General features: G+C 36.8%; 2 protein-coding genes across 4 annotated transcripts; both read right to left on the bottom strand.

Moving 5' to 3' along the window:
- Positions 1 to 153: 153 nt before the first annotated feature.
- On the bottom strand, positions 154 to 15,278 carry LOC111795950 (RING/U-box protein). The gene is made up of 14 exons (XM_023678594.2): positions 14,807 to 15,278; positions 14,535 to 14,617; positions 12,003 to 12,093; positions 11,783 to 11,832; positions 10,660 to 10,726; positions 7,179 to 7,288; positions 6,219 to 6,284; positions 5,156 to 5,739; positions 4,982 to 5,065; positions 4,764 to 4,839; positions 2,934 to 4,134; positions 2,766 to 2,840; positions 853 to 1,938; positions 154 to 737 (listed from the first exon to the last, which is right to left on the bottom strand). The coding sequence occupies exons 1-14, from the start codon at positions 14,876 to 14,878 to the stop codon at positions 522 to 524; spliced, it is 3,861 nt and encodes a 1,286-aa protein (XP_023534362.2). The 5' UTR covers positions 14,879 to 15,278; the 3' UTR covers positions 154 to 521.
- A 1,270-nt stretch (positions 15,279 to 16,548) lies between these two features.
- LOC111796010 (GDSL esterase/lipase At4g10955) lies at positions 16,549 to 19,371 on the bottom strand. Of its 3 annotated transcripts, none has more exons than XM_023678689.2 (3): positions 19,183 to 19,371; positions 18,307 to 18,412; positions 16,549 to 17,858 (listed from the first exon to the last, which is right to left on the bottom strand). In XM_023678689.2, the coding sequence occupies exons 2-3, from the start codon at positions 18,366 to 18,368 to the stop codon at positions 16,883 to 16,885; spliced, it is 1,038 nt and encodes a 345-aa protein (XP_023534457.1). In that variant the 5' UTR covers positions 18,369 to 18,412; positions 19,183 to 19,371; the 3' UTR covers positions 16,549 to 16,882. The 3 variants fall into 3 exon arrangements, with proteins under 3 accessions (XP_023534457.1, XP_023534452.1, XP_023534456.1); XM_023678684.2 differs by having other exon boundaries at positions 18,307 to 18,461; positions 19,183 to 19,370; XM_023678688.2 differs by having other exon boundaries at positions 18,307 to 18,407; positions 19,183 to 19,370.
- Positions 19,372 to 19,859: the final 488 nt, after the last annotated feature.

The following is a 19,859-nucleotide window of genomic DNA, read 5'->3' as shown; positions in this document are numbered from 1 at the left end:
TTTATTCATAATTTTTTCGTTACTTTTTTTGCTGACGTGGATAAAAAGAAAATAAAAAGGAAACTAAATTTTAAGATAAAATAAATGGATATTGGGCTCTTTTTTTTTTTTTGTGTTAGTGTAAATCACTTTGAAAATGAACCAAATTAGCCATAGAGAAAATTATGTAGAAGGGCTGAGATTATATCTGTCCTCAACTAAAACAATGCATTTAACTAACAATCACAGGAGATCAACCATAATAAAGAGGCTACTCCCACCAGTTTCTTGTCTCTGTTTAGACAGAAAATTACACTTTCTTTTTATTATATATAGCTTTTAAAAGGGATTCTCATGCGTTCTTCAAGAAAGATGGAGCTTCAATTTGCAATTGTGTGAGGACAGAATTTGAGCTAAATCAGAAACATAGTTGCTTACTGAATATGGAACTCCCATGTCGGATTCCTAACCAGCACCCCTTCGACAACATTACACGAAGCTTCGACAACTCGAGAAATGAAATGAAATGACGTTGATTGATGTTAATCAACGCCCTTCCGCTGTGCTGATTCTACATACTGTTCTGCAAGCTTCTTCACCTTTTCACCCTCTTTGATAAGAAAATTTGCATTCTTATCTTTGGAATGGTACTTCATGACCTTCTCGGTGGTTTTTTGGACTGCCCATCTGTATTGTTCGGGTGTTATGATCCCACTCTTGCACAGAGGTCGGACGTGCTCCTTGATGTATGTTTCGACCTGCATTGAGTTATTCTCCAAAGATTATAATATTTGAGGCGTTATTCGATCAGTTCGATGTAAAAAATAGAACGATGGTTCAGGGGTGAGGGATAAAGTGATGAAAGAAATCGACCTTCTTAGCTACAGAATTGTTGCTATCAGACTGCTTATTGTCATCAGCATTGGCTTTCCCCTTCTTGTGGGGAGAACCCTCTCCAGCAGTGGGGATTGGAGAAACAGTGGTGGCAACTGCTCCTTTTACACTCTCCTCACGTTTAATGTCCGATTCATTTCCATCTTGAATTAGCACAGAACTTCCATCATTGGAAGAATCTTTCTGCTCGGAACCAAATGCTGGAGTAGGCACACAACGCACATCTGTTGGAGTTTCACCTGGAAGATTCTTAATTTGTGGCTCTGTGTCAGGTCCATAGAGTTCTTCATATTCTGCCAAGGAAGGTTCTTCAACTTCGGTACTATCCAGAGGAACAGCAACAGAGCCTTCATTCTCACCCTCTGAAGGGGCTGTTCCGGCCTCCACATTAGTTTCATTTTTCGGCAAACAAGAAGCATCCTTCAGAAGTTCAACACTCTCCGTTCCCTCAGACTTTTCGGCATCTGATGCCTGAATCGAACTTTCAGTGTTTAGGGTGGAAAGAATAACTTTCAATTTTGATTCGCCTTCATCTGGTGGTTTCAAAACCTTGGTGGTAGCTTTCGTGGTGAAGCAGCTTTCTTCTTCTAGATCGTACTCAAAATCACCATAGATATCCAAATCTGGCTGGTCATCCATTTCTATTACATTTTCAGGTTCATCGTCTTGCAAGTCTTTCATTGGGGCATCATCATCATCGACTTCAGTTCTATGTGGAGGGCTACTCACAGGTGAATCAGATAAAAGACCTGCATTTCTTAGTGCTTCTTGAACTTCAGGATCTGTTTCTGGATGAGTGGCTAGTTCAGTTCCATCAATCGGATCATTTGCCTGGGATGAGGAATCCAAATCTGCTGCTGCTGTATTTAATCTGCCAGTGTCAGTGCGATGCAATATCTCCTGAGAACAAAGATTAAGATATACAACTTTGCTGTTTGACCTATCAGCAACCTCCTTTTCTATGTTAATGGCATCTGCAACGGCCAACTCTGTCTCTGCAGTTCTGCGCATGACTGTCAAATTTGTTTTCTTCAAGAACTGCTCCGTCAGGCGGTAAAGCTGAGCCTGTGCATAAGTTGCAATAAAAGGAATGGAAATAAACGAACTTGAGTCATTCAATCAACTTAAACAACAAGTACAACAGTTGGCCACCATCAGATGTATTAAATGGATGGTCTACAGAAATCAACGAGAAGGTTCTTGAACCAAGCGCTCAATTGAAAAAAATTGCCGCAGACATTTAAAGGATACTCAAGAACCATTAGTAATATAGCAATTGAAGTGTAATTTTTTAAAATTAATGGCTTCAACACAAGGATCCAATTGAGTAACCACACAACATAATCAGTAAATTTAAAATTTCGAAAAGATCTTTTGACAGTTTTAACTAAAGCATTTTTGGAGTCTTAAACTTGAAGTGAAAAGAGAATTTTCAGTTTTAACCGCAAGGGGAAGCCTTTTGACTCGAAACATTTCTAGTGATTGCTTTATCATGGTGAAATTGATACTCTCCCATTAACAATTAGTGAAATTGATACTCTCCCATTAACAATTATAGACATCTTTTGGCCAATTAAATGAACCCTTTGTAATTCCTCCCCTTTCTGTAATTGTTCATTCTTTCCGTTACAATTTGTTTCCTATCCAAAACAAACAAACAGAAACTAGCAGTTTTATTGAATAACAGAAGATGTAGCATCCAAAGCAATGGTCAATAAACTCTCTCTCCTTTTCCTGATAGAAGCTCTCTCTCATTTTTCAAATAATTTTTTTCCTTATTTGGTCAATATGGCACTTGGAAAACTTTCTAAGCACACACGAAGAGGGAGGAGAAAAGTCATTTTTAAACTTTGCAAAGAAGTAATATTGTCAAAGCACAAAATCTTCCGCACCTGCCTTACTGACATGGGAATTTTATTGTGGCGACTGGGTTCCAATTTTGGTCTCATGTCTATTGGTAGCTGAGCCTGTTTACAGAAACAAAACACGACCATATGTTTCAAAATTCAGACATACAAAATATTATATTAAGTTCCGCACAAGAAACTGAAAATACATACTAGCAATGGATAATTTCCTTTAAGCACAGCCAAGTCTTCGTCCTTTTTGTTTGCTGTACTGGAACCATCACCAGTTTTCCTAGCAAGAACTTCTAGAGCCCATTTTCTTTTATCAATTGCATTATTGGATGTAGAAGAAACAGTATTCTGTGGTCTAATCTTAGAACCAACTGATGCTTCTGAGTTTCCACTATGATTTCCTTTACTAGAACCCGCAGCACTCTTCGAGGCAGACACGGAACAACTATTCCCTGCATTTACTGCTAGAGGAGGAATACCAGCCTTCGTTGGAACCTTACTAGTCCCTGTGAGTGGATCTTTCTTCTGATCCAAAGAAGAGGAAGATTTGAAAGCCGAGAGAGGCTTGATGTCATTATTCCGTGGGAAGACGGATGTATCTGCTACATATAATCGAGAAAGAATCGGATTTGTGGGCTGGCCTTCAGAATCTTGTTTTGCATCTGGACTCGGACCATTTCTTAAGAGGTCAAGGACGGATTTCAAAGTTGCAATCTTTTCGGGCTTTCTCACTCTTATGCAACGATGCTTCCAGAATTCAATTTCACAGTCTCGGTCCCAAGCACGCTTCCTTCTTCCATTAGTAGCCCCATATATTTTCTTTGTCAGACTCTCACGTATTTTCCCCTTTTGCAATAATGATTTTTTCGCCTTCACAGCCAAAGCTGATAATCTTTTCTGAGTCTCGGTTTTAGGGCCTGATATTGCAGCCCTGAACGCATCAAGTAGCTTAGAATCCAAAAGGTTTTCCCCAAAATCTTTTGCGCATTTGTTGCGAACTGCTTCTCTTATTTCATTTCTTAGTTTCTGAACTAGCATGGATGATTCCTGATCCTCGCCAGCTCTTCTCATGATCTTTTTGACTCTCAAACCAGTCAAATTTTCTCGCTCATCCAACTCTTCATCATTAGAATTTGAGCATGCCCCCCTTCCTGGAGGGGGCCTGCGGTTTCGGCCCCGAACTATACTCATTATATCAGCATTGACACCTTTCTTTCTTGATATTCGCTTCAAGCTGGCTTCTGTAGGAACTAATGGCCTAGCCAAACTCTTTGCAGTATCATCTTGCTCAGTTAGCTCCACATCATTTTTAGAAGGAACTGGTTGATTCTTCCCCAGAACAAGTTTTATATCAGAATTGGCTTTATCACCTCCATTATCAGCAGTCTTCTGGATGTGATCACTGAGGGATTTCAGGAACCATCATGACAACAGATTATAAGATTCAAATTTAATCTAAATGGAATTTGTAGAATATAAGTCAAAGAAGCATGTACATCTAAGTAGATTTCAATTAGCATTGGTCAAAAAGTGCACTTGAAACACAATTCATCAACGATAGAGCTTCTGGAGCAAAACAAGAGTACGTTTGGAGATCAAAGGCTTATTAAGCCTGAAGTTCTTAATGGGCAGTAAAAACTTAATATTTTGGTTTGGAATGGTTAACTTTCTTTATCATCCAGAGATGGGAGGTCAAGAATAAACTGAGTATCAGCTCCTAAAGCGAAGGAAGCTAGTCAATTCATAAATTAAGTGAGTTGGCATCAAAAGTCAGAAATTAAGTGGGTTAATGTTGATATTGTGTTAGGCGAGACAAAAAAGAAAGAGAACAAAAAGTATTTACACCAATAGGCGAGACAAAAAAGAAAAGAAAAGAAGATAACTGTTATTAGATAACAACATTGAAACAGTCCGTAAACACATTGCGAGGAGCGAATTGCTGGGAACTTTTTTTTTCTTAAGAAGCAGACTTTTCATTGATAAGCTGGAAACTGTTCTATAAATTTGCATTTGATAGTTTATAGAATTAACCTGCAATCTGTGCGTTTCCTCTTTACACCAATAAGTATAGATGCTTCCGGGGTGGTTTGAGATGCGACATTATCAACTGAAAATATCCAGAAAGAAGTGAGTACAGAAACACCACGAACTCCTTAGTTTCCAAAAACTACATAAAGAGGTAAAACAATTTGAACTTTTCTCTGGACTTGCAATAATTCCCAAAAGCAACAGAGGAAATACTTCCGTACCTTGTAACAAGTGTCCTTCTGAAGAAAACAACTCCGGCTTAACGTGAACACTTCGATCCCCATTTTCATCATTCAAGTAATCAACTAAAAATGCATTAAAAATAACAGCAATGAGCTAAGCCTAAACATAGAGATAAATTTCCTGTTGATTGATATCTTTAGATGGAAAAATACCAGACAAGAATGTGCCCACAGATAAACCAAGATGAAGACCCATGCTCAATTCATCTTTAGACATTTTGTTTACAGGGTGGGATATATTTGAGGAACTTCTGGTGCTTTCAAGGCTACTTGACTCGGTCTTAATTTCATCAGCACTTGTTTTCAACCCAACATCTGTAGGGGAATCATAATGAAAACTGATGGGAGTATCATGTGACAAAGAAAGTTCCAATTCTTTGTCTCCAAGTGCTGGAACAGCAGAAGTAATTTCCATTGATGGGGCTGGCAGAACGAGAGTATTCTCCAATGGTGATACAGTGGCATTTGGCCTACTAGCTTCCGAAGCCAATATGAAATTTTCAATTTTTTTATTTTTTTCAATTTCATCGGTTGACAAAGTGTTATCAGTTTGTACTTCATTAACCTGATTTCCTCCAATCATTGAGACAACCAATGCTGTCTCTCCAGTATCAGCAACGGATACAGACACCTTTCTGGAAAAACTTTGTGCAACCGAAGCATTCATTGAATCAAAGTTACTGTTAAACTTCAGAACTGAATCATTGATAGAAGTTTCCTGATCAATAGCCCCACATCTGCAGGAAAACCATAATACAGATGTGAAAGACAAATAAAGAAGAGGCAAACCCAGGACTGGGTAAATCTGGGTTTAGTTTGAAGAATGTAATTTGAACTTGTAAGACTGGTCATTTTATAGAACTAGTTGAACTTCAAACATTTTTTCTAAAGGACCTACATAAATGCTATGTCAAATCTTATCTTCAATCACCTCGCATTTTAAAAACAAGGCTGAAAGAAGCATGCGCTGCACAATAATACTTTAAATGCGGGGTTTATAAACTTATCAGAAAAAAGCTGAAAAAAAACTTTTCCTGCTCAATCAGTCATTGTTATTACATTTATAGTAGTTTCAAGCTTTTACAGTATGCATGAAAATCAGTCTGAATTAAACCAATAGTTACGAAGCATAAAGGAGTAAATCGATTACTCTGCATCCAATAATGGAAACTGCAAAATCTAGAAAGATAATAAAACAACAGTTTCTCTGACTAACCTTGGGCATAACCATGTACTTTCAGTTGTATCTTCAGGATCAAAATCAACACAGAATGCATGATACCTGTCCCCATACAATTAAAACATGAACTTATAGAATAAAAGTCAATATAATTCAGTTTTGAACTCAATCACATAACACAAATCAGTAAATCATGCTACATAATCATTTTGTATCCAAAACAAATAGAGATAATGGAGAGAGAAAAATGAACCCAAGGTATTAAATTGCCTTGCACCAATGTAAGGATGCGGGATGGGGAAGCTAACCCAGGGAAAAAAAGAGTTAATTAAATAATCAGTAATATAAAAAAAAATAAAGAAAGAAAAAAGAAAAAGAAGCAACTCAGTTGACTACTTTTTTTGAAATTTTAAATGATGTGAATTGACGGAAGGGAACTCCAGCTGATCACACTAAGAAAGCACCCGAGTGTTGGAGATGCAATTGTTTCTTTCTAATCAGAACAAACAAAAGAAAGCTAAGAAATCCAGAGCCATAATGTTTCCTTTTCTTCTTGAATGAAGAGCCATTGTCAATAGAAAGCCTTGAGCCTTAAGGATGGTGCACCAAAACTCTGGAGCAAAGTTGCATTTAACAAAGATGTTGTCCTGAACTTCGTTACTGTTTCTACATGGGACACACCATCAAGGCAATAAGGAGCAGTTCAACTGTCTCTTTTGGATCACCTTGTGAATTGATGCCACCTTTGTGACTAAGCTCCCAAAAAATATCTGATCTTCTTTGGGTATTTGAGAAGTTACAAGCATGGTTAAGAAAGGGATGCTTGTTATTGGAAATAACACCGAACAAAGGCAATCATAAATATATTATATATGTAGATCATATCCTTAAACATGCATGCAAATACATGTATATATGCACATGAGAACATATGAATATATACATATGCAAGCATCAATGCATGTGTGTACTACGGGCCAAATGCTCCAACTTTACCATGTATCACAAGAGTCACAAGCAATTGAGGTATCAAGATCAGATTCTCCTTCAGTAAACCCAGTTCCATTTCTAATCTTACAGCCATCACCATCCAAGCAGATAACTGCCTACAAAATGAAGCAGTACATTAGTAATTATACATCGGACTTTCAATTATTCAATACTATAATATAACAGTAAAAGTGGGTAAACATTTTCCAGGGCAATAAAGTTTCCATCCTTTATTTCTAGTAAATTTGAAAAAAAAATTAGTGGTGTACCAAATTTGAAATTTCCAGGGCAATATTTATGTGAACGTTACTTGTAATAATACATGATCAATCTGAACTAAATCTCCTTCCTAATATTAATAATTTATTACCTCACATCTTTTAAACTTTAGCATATAAAGAAAATAATATGGATATTCTGAGTAGACAAGTATTTGTTTCAATTGAACTACTTATTTCCGTAACTATTGCTTTCGTTTCTTTTTTTTTTTTTTTTTTTTACGAAAAATGAGAATTGCATTAAAAGGAGAAAAATGGGGTGAACAAACCTAGAGGCCGGGGTAGAAGGAGCCCCAGCCTTGAACAAAATAAAAGAACGTTTTCCAGTTGTTCAAGACTGTAGTAAGGTTTTAATACAAGAGAATTTCCTGTGACTATACGCTCAACTAGAAACTGTATGCTGTTCACTTAAAAAAAAATAAGAAGAAGACTTATCCTCCAAGACCCTCTGATTTCTTTCCAGCCAAACGTGCCACACCTGTGCCCTGACCACACAAGACCACAAAATGTTGGCCCTTTGGGCATTTTCCACCCTGAACACACCTCTAGGAGTCAGCTTTCTTTAGATATTGGCAAACAACCACTCACCCCAAAGCTATTCATGAGGGAGAACCAACCATTGGCAGAAAATAGGCAGTGCAGAACCAAAAGATCCAGATTCTCTTCTCTTTTAAGGCAAAGACAGCACACGGACAGTGAGAGAACCCAGTTCCTGCATTTCTTTTGAACCATTTACCGAGTATCCAAAATTCTATGAACTATAGACCTCAAAAAAAAACCTTCACTTTTTAGGGCACTTAAAATGCCAAATAGCATTTAAAATATGAGACTTCACTGAAGAGGCAGAACCCATCAACTTAAAAAAAAAACAGACTTTGAGGAGAACACCCCCCCTGCATCAAGAGACTACAAAGATCGGTCATTGGACTCTCCCAACTGGACAACATCAAGTGCATCAATCAGCCCAACCCAGCTTTCCAGCTCCCTATCAAAGAGACCTCTCCATAGTCTACCAATCTCTCGCCTCACTATTCCGCATCCTGCTTCATCGAAATGGAGAAAGTATCTGGGAATTTCTCATCCAGCATTAGACCCCCCACCCACTTGTCCTTCCAAAATCTAACCTTACTCCCATTATTTACTTTAAAATTAAGAAACCAGAAGAAGTTATAGTTCTAGGAAATTTCTAACCATGACTTTCCTCTCGCTTTTCCCTTCGGCTCAAAGAGTCTTCCACCCATTTGGCTCTTGACCGTAAACACGACCTATCAACCTTCTGCGAAGAGCCCCTTCTTCTTGAGTGAACCTCCACAACCACTTAGTAATAAGGTGCTGTTTCTTTGCTGGTAGGCTCAGAAACCGTGACCCCCATAAGTAATGGGAGAAAAGTTTTTCCCCAATTCACCAAGTGACTACACGGTTTATGAGTTCCTCCATCCCAAAAAAGAAAAAAAAAAATCCCCCGTTTCCTGTGTAACTCCCACAAGATCCTTCAGGACCGAAAAATAATAGAGAGGGGGACTACAAAGAATCGATTGAGTTAGGATAAGATAACCTCCTTTAGAATCCTTGTTGTAAATTAATCAAACACCAGGTCCCAAAAAAGATTTTTCCTGAAAATTTACCCCCAAAGGATCCCAAGGTAATTGAAAGGCAGAGCATCAATTCTACAACTTAGCATTGCAATTGTGCCTTCTCTCATCCTCTTCAACATCAATCCCAACAACGACCATTTTATTTAAATTAAGATTAAGGCCTGAAACATGTAGAAAGATAGAAATAACAGACCACCAATTCATCGAAATGGAGAAAATATATGGGAATTTCTCATACAGTGTTATAACCCCCACTCAATTGTCGTTCCATAATCTAGCTTTACTCCCATTACTTACTTTAAGAAGAAACTTGAAGAAGAAGTTATAGTTCTTGGCAATTTCGAACCATGGCTTTCCTCTCGCTTTTCCCTTAGGCTCTAGAGTCTTCCACCCATTTGGCTCTTCACCATAAACACTAGTTATCACCCTTCTCCAAGAGTCCCTTCTTCTTGAGTGAACCTCCACAACCGCTTTAGTAATATTGCATTGTTTCTTTGCTGGAAGGCTCCAAAGCTGAGACCACCATAAAGTAATGGGGGAGAAGTTTTTCCCAATTCACCAAGTGGCTACACTGTTTATACATTCTTCTATCCCAGAAAAAATTCCTCACCAACCTATCCATTTCCTGAGTAACTCCCACAGGAGCCTTCAGGTCCGAAAAATAATAAAGAGGGAGACGAAGAACTAATTGGGCTAGGTAAGACGACCTCCTTTAGAAAGAGTAAGGTTACTCCACTTGCATATCTTTTTTGCAAATTTATCGATCACCTGGTCCCAGAAGGAATTTTTTTTTTTTTTTTTTTTTTTTCTTCCTAATTTCCCCAAAGGAATCCCGAGGTAATTGAAAGGCAGAGCATCAACTCATCCTCTTCAACATTAATCCCAACGACAGCTATTGTAGTTAAATTAAGAGAAAGTTCTGAAGCATGTAAAAAAGTAGAAATAACAGACCACCAATTCTCAAGCAAATCTTCTTGGTTTGGGCTGAAATAATTGTATCATCTGCATCTTGAAGATGAGAAATCTCAATTTCAATCCTTGCCGCATGAAAGCCCTTGAGAATCATTCTTTAGCAACAAACAGAATCAGCCCTTAAGAATCTTTCCGTAACTACTGCTTTCATCCAAAACTTTTTAATTTGAAACCTTGCAACCCAGCCTCTTTCTCAAATTCCTATAGTGTACCCCATGCTCCATTGCAAAAATCATCTTCGATTTGACCCACATGGCCTTTTATTGAATAAGATCTCCAAAAATATCCACCCCCCCCCCCCCCCCCCCCAAAAAAAAAAAGAGAGAAATATTTCTTTTGCGCAGTTTAAGATTTGCACTAACTTGAAACCTAGACCACCCGCCGATTCTCAATGAAAGTTTGAAAACCACAGATTATGATGATCCAGCATTTTCAAAAATGAAAGTTAGTTCATTTAAATTTGAAAAGGAAAAAAAAAAAAGAGTAGCTCATCTTATCAGGACTCCCAAGAAAATTAAAATTATCAAAAAATCTTCTTTTTCTTGTGTAGTGATTGTCAGTTATTATAGAAAATTGGAACAAAATGTTGATGAAAATTGACCCCAAAAGTGCTAGAAGGATTAAAAAAGAAAGACAAATTACATTCTCGTCAATATAGTATGATGGAAAAGAGATGTTACTCTTTCCCTCAAAGCACCAATCGTCATTTCTGCAGAGAAGTAGACATGAGATGTTAGTTTACTAGATTTTGAAAAACTAATAAGAGTGAAAATATAAGTGGGATCAATTTGACGATTTACATATAATTCCACATGAAAATTTAATAAGTGTAGCAATTATTACCAATAAATATAAATATGTGAATACCAGGAAACATACTTTAATTCTCTCCAAAGCAAATAAATTGTAACAAGGCCTGGACAGCCAAGAAATCAGTAAGGAGCAATGAGACATGGGCAAGAGGGCTATTATTATCTGTAACCTTTAAAGGTATATTATGCTGACAAGAACAAGCACTGTAGGTTTTTACGAGTGTTTAGGACAACTTGAGTGACCCTTGACGATTCTCACTGTCGTATCTTGTAATCAGATGGTGAAAAAGTAACAGAAAATGGAGTGTGGTGCCATATATTACAGAATATAGATTACATTCTCTACTCTTCACTAGAATAGGACTCCTATGAATATACATATGTATGTATGTGCGTATGTGCGTATGTATGAGTTTGTACGAACGTAAGAGATTTTTATCTTCTTGTCAATCCTGTGGCAAGAAAAGGCTTAAGGATTTCTTTTTTTTTTTTTTTTTCTAGTAGGTTGTTAAGATTTATTCCTCCTCCATCTGGTAAGACCTACCGCTTGAGGCATGCCAAACCACTATGGGAGGTTACTTAACATCATTGCACATCCCAGAAAATTGCCTCTAAGCTAATTTGATAACTTTTCCACCCAACTTTCTCCATGCACATTACTAACCATCTTGATGAAATTTTGAGTCAACCAACATTGCACAAGCTCCAGTTCAGTAATGTCCAACAGAATAAAAGCTCTTATGCAATGTGAAAACAGCTATTTTTACTTTCTTTTCAGTTTTAAGAGTCCAAATTGCATCATTATTAGAATACAGCTCTGACGAATATGCATCAGTAAATATGGTAGTATTCTCCTTTGCTAGCCATTTTGTAACACCATGTATACCACATAAATGCATTGGAGATCAGCATAAATAATTGTACAAATAATAGAAAAAATGAAATAAGCAAACCTGCTAAATGATTCTTCATCTACTTTGTTGCTCCCAATAGTATCATACACCTACAAACCAGATCAAGATTTCAAATTTCAGCTATTCCTCAAATTTTTTCTTTATCGAGAAATCAAACTTCCAGTGAGGAAATGAAATAATACGTAACAGCAAAGGCCTGCAACAATGCTAAAAATGTAAGCAAAAGGTATAGCTTTGAGCAAAGAAATGTGTAACTTACTGGAACACATGTGATGAGCTGAAATTCTTTCTGGCAAAGTGGACAAAGGTTTGTAATAGTTGCCCAGTTGTCAATGCATACAAAACAGAACCTGAAAGAAGATGGACAAATTGTTATAATTATAAACCATTTGTAAATGCATACAAAACAGAACCAGAAAATAATATGGACAGAGGATGATAAATTTTTCTTATGAAAATCAACACTTTGCTTAACATGAAAAAAAATATAAAAGAGCATGCAAAAAGACAGCGCAAACCAAGGAGTCATGACGACTACCTATACAAAACAGACTCCCACCCAAAAGAATAAGTCCTAGCAGATAACTATAGAACTAAACATTGAACCTAGCCGTAGAGACCAAACCTCGTCACTAGCTCTTACTCCTTTAAAAATCCTATTATTCCTCTCAATCCAAATGTGCCATAAAACTGCAATAGAATCCAACCCTCAAAAGGAACCATCCCTTGTCTCGAAAGAGGTGGAACCCAAAAGACCTCGTGGATCAAAGAACAAAATGTGGTCTCAGTTCCAAAATGGAAGATGCTAACAGACATTTTCAAGGGACGTGATCAGACCCTCAACTATACGTCAATAGACAATGCATCAGTGGGTCCTCAACAAAAGGACAAATCTCTAAGCAAGGTCCAATATGTTCACCTTCTCCAGTAAAACCTACCTAGCAAAAGATTTTACCTTCTTAGGAAGTTTCACCTTCCAAAATGAGGAATAAAGAGAACATCTAAGGGCAGGTGCATCGCAAAAATATCTGTACTCCTCAAACTAACTGGAAAATCCCTTAACAACTATATGAGATTCACTCCGTCAGACGTCTCCCTGTTTGACAGTGGACGCAGAAAACCAAGAGAAGGTTTATAATTCTAACCCAATACTCGATGCATACAAAACAGAACCTAAAAATAAGATGATGGAGGTTTGTACTTGTAGCCCAATTGCCAATGCATACAAAAACTGAACCTGAAAATAAGATGGTGGAGACATCTCTCCTACCCTCTCTCCTCTCTCCCTCCCTACAATGAAGGCTTTGGAGCCTTGCAACTTCAATCTACTGTAAAATAGACAGCCTTTCCACATATCTCCCTCTAGTAAGTAGCACATATATCGACATTCTTAACGAAAGCAGTAAAGCAACACAAGTTGACAAGGGTATTTATCTGGGTGACACAGTTCAACAAAATAATAACACCAAAATAAAGCTGAAAAAAATACATAAGATCTTTTGAACACAATGAATAGTGATGACCACTACATGATTGTGGACAATTGGAGTTGACATAGGTACACCTTGAAAGTTGGAGTAGCTACTAATAAAGGCACTTGAGCTTTGTAAAGGACCTGCCAACTTTATATGGTGGATGAATCAAGTTCTTCAATCCTTTATTGATAAATTTTCAATGTTGATGACATCATACAAAGAGCATGTCTGAATCAGATAACTTGTATCGTTGAAAGGGAGGTTATTCAGGAGCATTACACGTAAGCAAACTATTTAGCGTAACCAAATGCACCACTAGCAAACTTCACTTCTTAGGAAATGCAGTAGGTGAACAAGCGAGAGAAAATCCAAATTGGAAGTACTATAGTAGTGACCAGTGACGGCTACTGTGAAAGAAATTCAAAGCTTCCATAGATTGATCACACTTCACCGCAATTTCATCACAAATTCAATTCAATTCAATAGCATCGTCCCTCGTTATTTATTTTTTCTCTCGTTAATTAAAAAAAAACATACTTTGGGTAGGGGAACAAAAGGATATCTGCAACCTCCTAGACTAACCTCAAATTTTTCTCAGCAAACTACGTAGTTCTGGGGCTTGATTTTGAAGAAAATTTCGCGAGACTTGATGAGCACAAATTGTGACGGATAAGAGGCAATGCCAAAAAGAACTTCAAGAGGGTATTTGGTTGGCCAGTTAAATCAATAGTAATGAAAGCAATTCTTAGACACAATTATAATGATATCCCTATTCACAACTTCCATTTCCTTCTCATTAACCTTCATTCCACAAGTATGGTTAAGTTTATACCAGTTTCTCAACCTGGATGGACGCTCAGCCTTTGACCAGCTATGCAAAAGGTTTCATACCTAAGCTAACCGACACCTCCTAAGAACTAGTCACCACACACCTACTAAACTCCAAAATTAATAGAAAGCCTTTCAGCCATCTAGGTTTCTATTTCTAGGAACTTCAAATCTATTTCCGCCACTACTAATTTCAAGCATGAGAAAGAGAGCTCATGAGAAAGAGGAAGCCCTTATGCACACCTTTTTCACCTCAAGAAGTTTAGTCAAAGAGAAAAGCTTCTATTCTTCTCTAAAGAGCACAAAGAGATCGGGTAATTCCTGTCTTCCATCTAAACTAGCATTAAGAGACATGGCTAAAACTAAATCAAACTGAGAGGATGCCGAGAGTTGAGAGAGATGCGAAAGAAAATTCATCTTTTCAGAAGTTAATCAAGCATAAAATGACATGAAATTTCCAGGAACGGAAACTGATTAAGCATGTGTACCAGTGCTGGCAGCAGTCCAGAACACCCCTATCAACAATGACATCCATGCAAATCCCACATCTTTCCACCTCATCAGAAACCTCCTGTAACACGAGAACAACTGTATCAATAACCATGATGAAAATCGTAAGGGGGAATAAGATATGAACATAACCACAGATTCTTTTCAACTCCAAAAGGCCTCTACTGCATTCAATACGATCATACTATGTAGTATTAGCTGATGGCGACAGAAACAAAGAGAAAAACAAAGATACTAACTAGAAACTTACATAATTGATATCGTAAGCCTCTGCAGTTTCTTCCTCCGTTCTCCCACTTGGAACCAAACCCTCCTCCATCATATTACTCGTAGGATTCCTAGAGGTCAAATAACGGAATATGTTCAAGCAATTACGATGGAGAAAGGTGTAGATTAAGCACCCGTCCCATAGAGTACCCCCACAACTCCTATTTTAGACGTTGATGAAGTGGAATTCCGATGAGGTAGAACTCCATTTAGAGGAGCCCATTGGAATGCTTTTCCAGGGCAATTTGTTTGTTCAGAATCACGTTCTGTGAAGGTTCCGTGGCGATGGCGGTCAGATCATCGCTGAAAATGGAAAATTGCAGAAGAGGGTAGGTAAGTTTCACATGAAATTGCGGAACCGATGATCTCTCTCTCTCTATCTCTTCCGGATTTTCTCTCTTTGCTCGGTTTTTCCAGAGAGAAGGTCCGACGATTTTAGGTTCTGTCAGTCAGTTTGAATTGGGCTACAGAACGGCGGGCCCGTCCATGGCCAATTATCTGGGCTTCTCTGTACCCATTGACCGATTAACAGGAGCACTTCTCAACTTTCAAATATACACCAATATTAAATTATAAACTTCATCAAACAATGGTGTCTATCTAGTAAGGGTCTACGGGTCGGGTCATGTTTTTAAATTCAAGCCAGATATTCTAACTAAATCCGTCCTTTACAGACGGGTCGGGTCAAATCGGGTCATATTTTAAATTAAAGTGAAATATCCAAACTAAATAGGTCATATATATATATATATATATATATATATATATATATATATATATATATATATATATATATATATATATAGAAAATTGAGATTGAGTTAGGTAGGCACATATTATGTAACTTTATGGGGGTGATATTTAATGTTGCAATTCATGTCACGTTAAAAGAAAAGTCAAGCTTCATTTATTTTTTTATTGTTACAAATTTTGGGTGAACGTTAATCTAAAGTTCTACTTTGAAAATGTTCATGGCAAGGCAAGTCAAGAGTTTTTCATTTTGAGGTCCTATAAAATGATGTAGGTTATATTTGTAAAGTAAACTTGAAAATAGAGTAAAAAGAGCATCTGTGTTTTTCTTTAACCAATGACTAAGTTTAGTTTAATCTTTTCTTTAACCAATGACTAAGTTTAAGTTTAGTTTAATCAATAATTAAGTAAGTTTAGTTTAATCAATAATTAAGTTTATTTAATCTTTTCTTTAACCAATGACTAAGTTTAGTTTAATCAATAATTAAGTTTATTTGCAATTATATGTAGTTTAGATTGCATGTATTGATTCATACAAGCTAGACATATTACTAACAAGTTTCTTTGCAACTTAGTTTGTTACATGTTTAAAATCATTCAATTTTAAAATGATCGATTTGACTTATGAAGTAATTGGAATCTTTAACAAGCGAGATAGATATATGATCACACCCAAAATAATAAATATTATCTATTTATTCTTGGCATATTAAATGTTACCATTAAGATAGTGAGTGAAGTGGAGATGAACGTGATTATTTTGTTAAGCAAGCAACCATCAAATTAGGTAGACGGCCCTCGTTTATAGCGAAGAAGGCCCAACCACCACTCCCATTATCAGTAAAAGACCCAAATTGCTGCAAAAACGCATCACATCCATCCAAACTTACTTACAGAACTTGACATTTACTATAAACACCAAGTCATTAAAACAGAAATCATCTCTAGGTAGGCTGCAGTATCGTCTTTTTCAAGTGATGAAAATATGGGTATCGAGTTCATATTGAGGATCTTAATGGGAAATCTATGAATTTCCAAATCTAATGGATTGTTGAAACCCCTAAATTTTGAGTGAACCTGGGGATAGCAAGTTCCCCACATTTCCTAAAATAACAACTCGAAGTATCCATGAAGGTGTAGATTTTCCCTTGTCAGAATTATAAACAAGGATAACCTAAACAAAATGAAATGGTTTAGCTCCGTTAACAATTTGCAATTTAACCTACGAAGAGACAATTCTCAAATGCTAATCCACCGTACATACATAATTGATAAAATACAGGTCTTACAAGTTCAAAAGCAGAAATATCTAGGAGTACCTATAGATATTTGACTGCAACCGCAGATGTGGTTGCCACCACTGGTGAATGCCATGAGCTTGTTTGAAGTCCTGTACAGGAGATAAATTTGTGATCAGGTTTGCTGATGGAATGAGATGAAGTGGCTCTGAATCCCTCCCAATTGCATTCATCAAAAGACCTCCGATCGAGTTTCGGGTTGCTAATCGCTCGATGCTTCCTGCACCTATCTCTTCCATGTTCTTCCTGTGTTCGAAATATCCAATGTATTCTGATCCTATATGATCTGATGGATTAACAAATAGAGATGGTACCCATGCTGAAATGGCAAAAAAGGGTTCCTCGGGTGGATTCCTCTGGTTATTGCTACTGGCCTTCAAAGCAAAGGCAAGTCCTGCTGTGATAACACTGCCAGCAATCCGTATTCCATGTTTCAATTTCTTGTCCTTGATTCTCTCAATTGGTGCAGAGAAGAATGGTGGATTGAAGAGATATGATTTGAGGAAAATGCCTGTTCTTGCCATGGTTTTTCCAGTGAGCATTGCCATGGCTGACCCCAGGGAATGGCCAGCTAACCAGAGATTTGAATCACCAACAGTAGCAACCATGTTTCTGACCACTTGCATTGCGATCTCAAACCGTGATGTCCGATGCAGACCATTTTGAATGAAGTGGAGATCTAACTCTATATCACGAGAGACAGAATCTGGTTTGGTCAGGGTGCCTCGGAAGGCAATCACATAACGGGGACTCCCATCGTTCTTGTGGTCGCCTTGAAGCAACATTGGTTTAAATTCATAAACGGCACCAAAAATGGAAGAGTCAACATCATCGACGAGTGGACGAAGCAACCGAAAGTGGCAGAATTCCCACCAGCGGGGAGCTAAGGCCTGAGAACCTTGACGCTTCTCCTGTCGATCCCGTTCTAATATGTAGACACCTTGAACCAAACAAGCAGCAACTGACCTTCTGTGATCGGCATTCTCCCTGCAGTCATAATGTTATCATCTACTCAATCAAATAATTTAAAATAATCATTAACAACATAAAACATTATTAAAAAAACATCACAAACTATGAAATTCAGGGAGGGGAAAATAGAGCATATGCAAAAAGGGTTAAGGTTTTATTGTTCATAGAATTGATACAGACCGAACAATTTATTTATACTAAAATCTGTCTAATTTTGAATCATAATTCAAATAGGAAATAACTCAAACAAGAAAATCTAATATAACTCTAAATAATTGTCTTAATATATGATTCTAACAAAAACTACTTGGTTCATGTACAAATCGCCAAAGCTGGAAATAAATAAGTGAACATTTGGGCCGATCAACTAAGGGACCCTCTGAAAACATTTCAACATTTCATATGACAGTAATAAACATTGGACTTCTATTTTTATGACAATAGGAGGAAAAATTATTCTTACCAATTAACAGGAGTCAAGTGTAATGGCCCTGAAAGTTCAAAAACTTCCCTCTCAGAGGCCATTACACTCAAGATTCCTCTCCTTTCCACCTGAAAGCCAAGCTGCTCTTCACCAAGGAAGACAAGGTTCAGAAAGTGATTAGAACGTCATTGAACCTGTCTCGGACATTGTAACATCAAGCACGAAAAAAAATTGTAACAATTAAAAGTTTGTTCACCAAAATGCAAAATTTACAGAAGTTCAATTCCTTCTTTTTTATCGGACAATGAAAATATAACCTTTGAACAAAAAATAAGGTTTAAATTTATGTATAAAAAAGGTTCGTCCGTTAGCTTATTGTCATCTAGTAAAAAGATAAGGCGCTGCCCCAAAACTACCAGAGTATTGATTATTTAAGCTACGGGAGCAGAAAAACAACATATTAACCTAAACCAATTCGCTATTGCTCTGGATTTCTCATACAACCACAATGTAGCTATCCATTATTTCTCTTTATTCTCATATAAAATAACTGCTTGTTTTTTCGAGATCGTTTTCCAGAACTTCACGCTCCAGAGTCTAGAGCATCAATTGCAGAAAGCCAAAACGAGAAGATCTATCGAAACAAAAATCACAAGTCCGATATAATTAGCACTGTTACAAGAAGGAAGTCCAGGAAAGAGGAGATCAACAACTTTGATCTTCAAACATGCAAACAATCTCCGCGATGAAAAACATTGGCATTTCAGAAACCACTGCCGATCTAAATCAAAATTGAAACAATCAACACGACATTGCAAATCGAAAGGAACAACAATAAAAACGAGACGCTTACCATGAAATGAGTCTGTAAAGAGAAAAATCAGACGGGTAAAAGGCAATGGACTCACAAATTACCTTACAGACGGCAATGCATCGGCCGAACCGACGCTTTGAAGAAGGACTTCGTCGATGAATGCAAGTTATTCGGAATCGGAAGCTCTTGATTTCAATTTACAGGCGACGCTTGACCTTTACGGGGAGAGAGATAAAAAGCAACAAGACACCGACTCTCTTGGGAGGTTTTGCCTTTTTTTAATTTAATTACAAGTTTCCCTCGCACCTGATTTATCGTTTATAACCTACCAAGTAAATGTATTGTTAACTCTTTTGTTTTAATTTTTTTTATTTCTTATTTTATCACAATATTTTAATAATTTTCATGTTTTTTTAACCATTAGTTCTGAAACAAAATTCAAAAATAAAATAAATTTTCATTCCTTTTTTATTTTTTAAATATGAATGATTTCAAAACCAGAGTAAAAATAGATAAGGAAACAAATAAATTCATAAATCTCATATGTTGAAATAGTGGTTATAAATTTAATTTTAAAAAATTACACGTAAATGAGGCCTAAAAATTATTTTTCTTATGTTATAAGTAAAAGTATTCTTCAATGTGATTAAAGTTTTCAAAACTTACCATAAAAGTTATTAAATTTTAATTCATTTTAATTATAATGTTTTACTATTATATGCAAAGAGAGAAAAGAGACGTAAAGAAAAAAAATAACGCATTAATTTCTGTCCTAAAA

Source organism: Cucurbita pepo, chromosome 5 (assembly GCF_057944985.1).
Source record: "Cucurbita pepo subsp. pepo isolate OVF chromosome 5, ASM5794498v1, whole genome shotgun sequence".
Taxonomy (NCBI): Eukaryota; Viridiplantae; Streptophyta; class Magnoliopsida; order Cucurbitales; family Cucurbitaceae; genus Cucurbita; species Cucurbita pepo.
The sequence above is the reverse complement of the archived record's forward strand: the minus strand, read 5'-3'. Positions and strand labels throughout refer to the sequence as shown.

What these genes read in the sequence shown, in the direction of transcription:
- LOC111795950 (XM_023678594.2), bottom strand. Translation starts at nt 14,878, where the DNA reads ATGATGGAGGAGGGTTTGGTTCCAAGTGGGAGAACGGAGGAAGAAACT. An exon ending in AGGAAACGCACAGATTGCAG is followed by an intron (nt 4,135 to 4,763) that starts GTTAATTCTATA and finishes GAAATCCCTCAG; the next exon opens with TGATCACATCCAGAAGACTG. An exon ending in AAGGAAATTATCCATTGCTA is followed by an intron (nt 2,841 to 2,933) that starts GTATGTATTTTC and finishes TTCTGTAAACAG; the next exon opens with GCTCAGCTACCAATAGACAT.
- LOC111796010 (XM_023678689.2), bottom strand. Translation starts at nt 18,368, where the DNA reads ATGGCCTCTGAGAGGGAAGTTTTTGAACTTTCAGGGCCATTACACTTG. An exon ending in CACTTGACTCCTGTTAATTG is followed by an intron (nt 17,859 to 18,306) that starts GTAAGAATAATT and finishes TTATGACTGCAG; the next exon opens with GGAGAATGCCGATCACAGAA.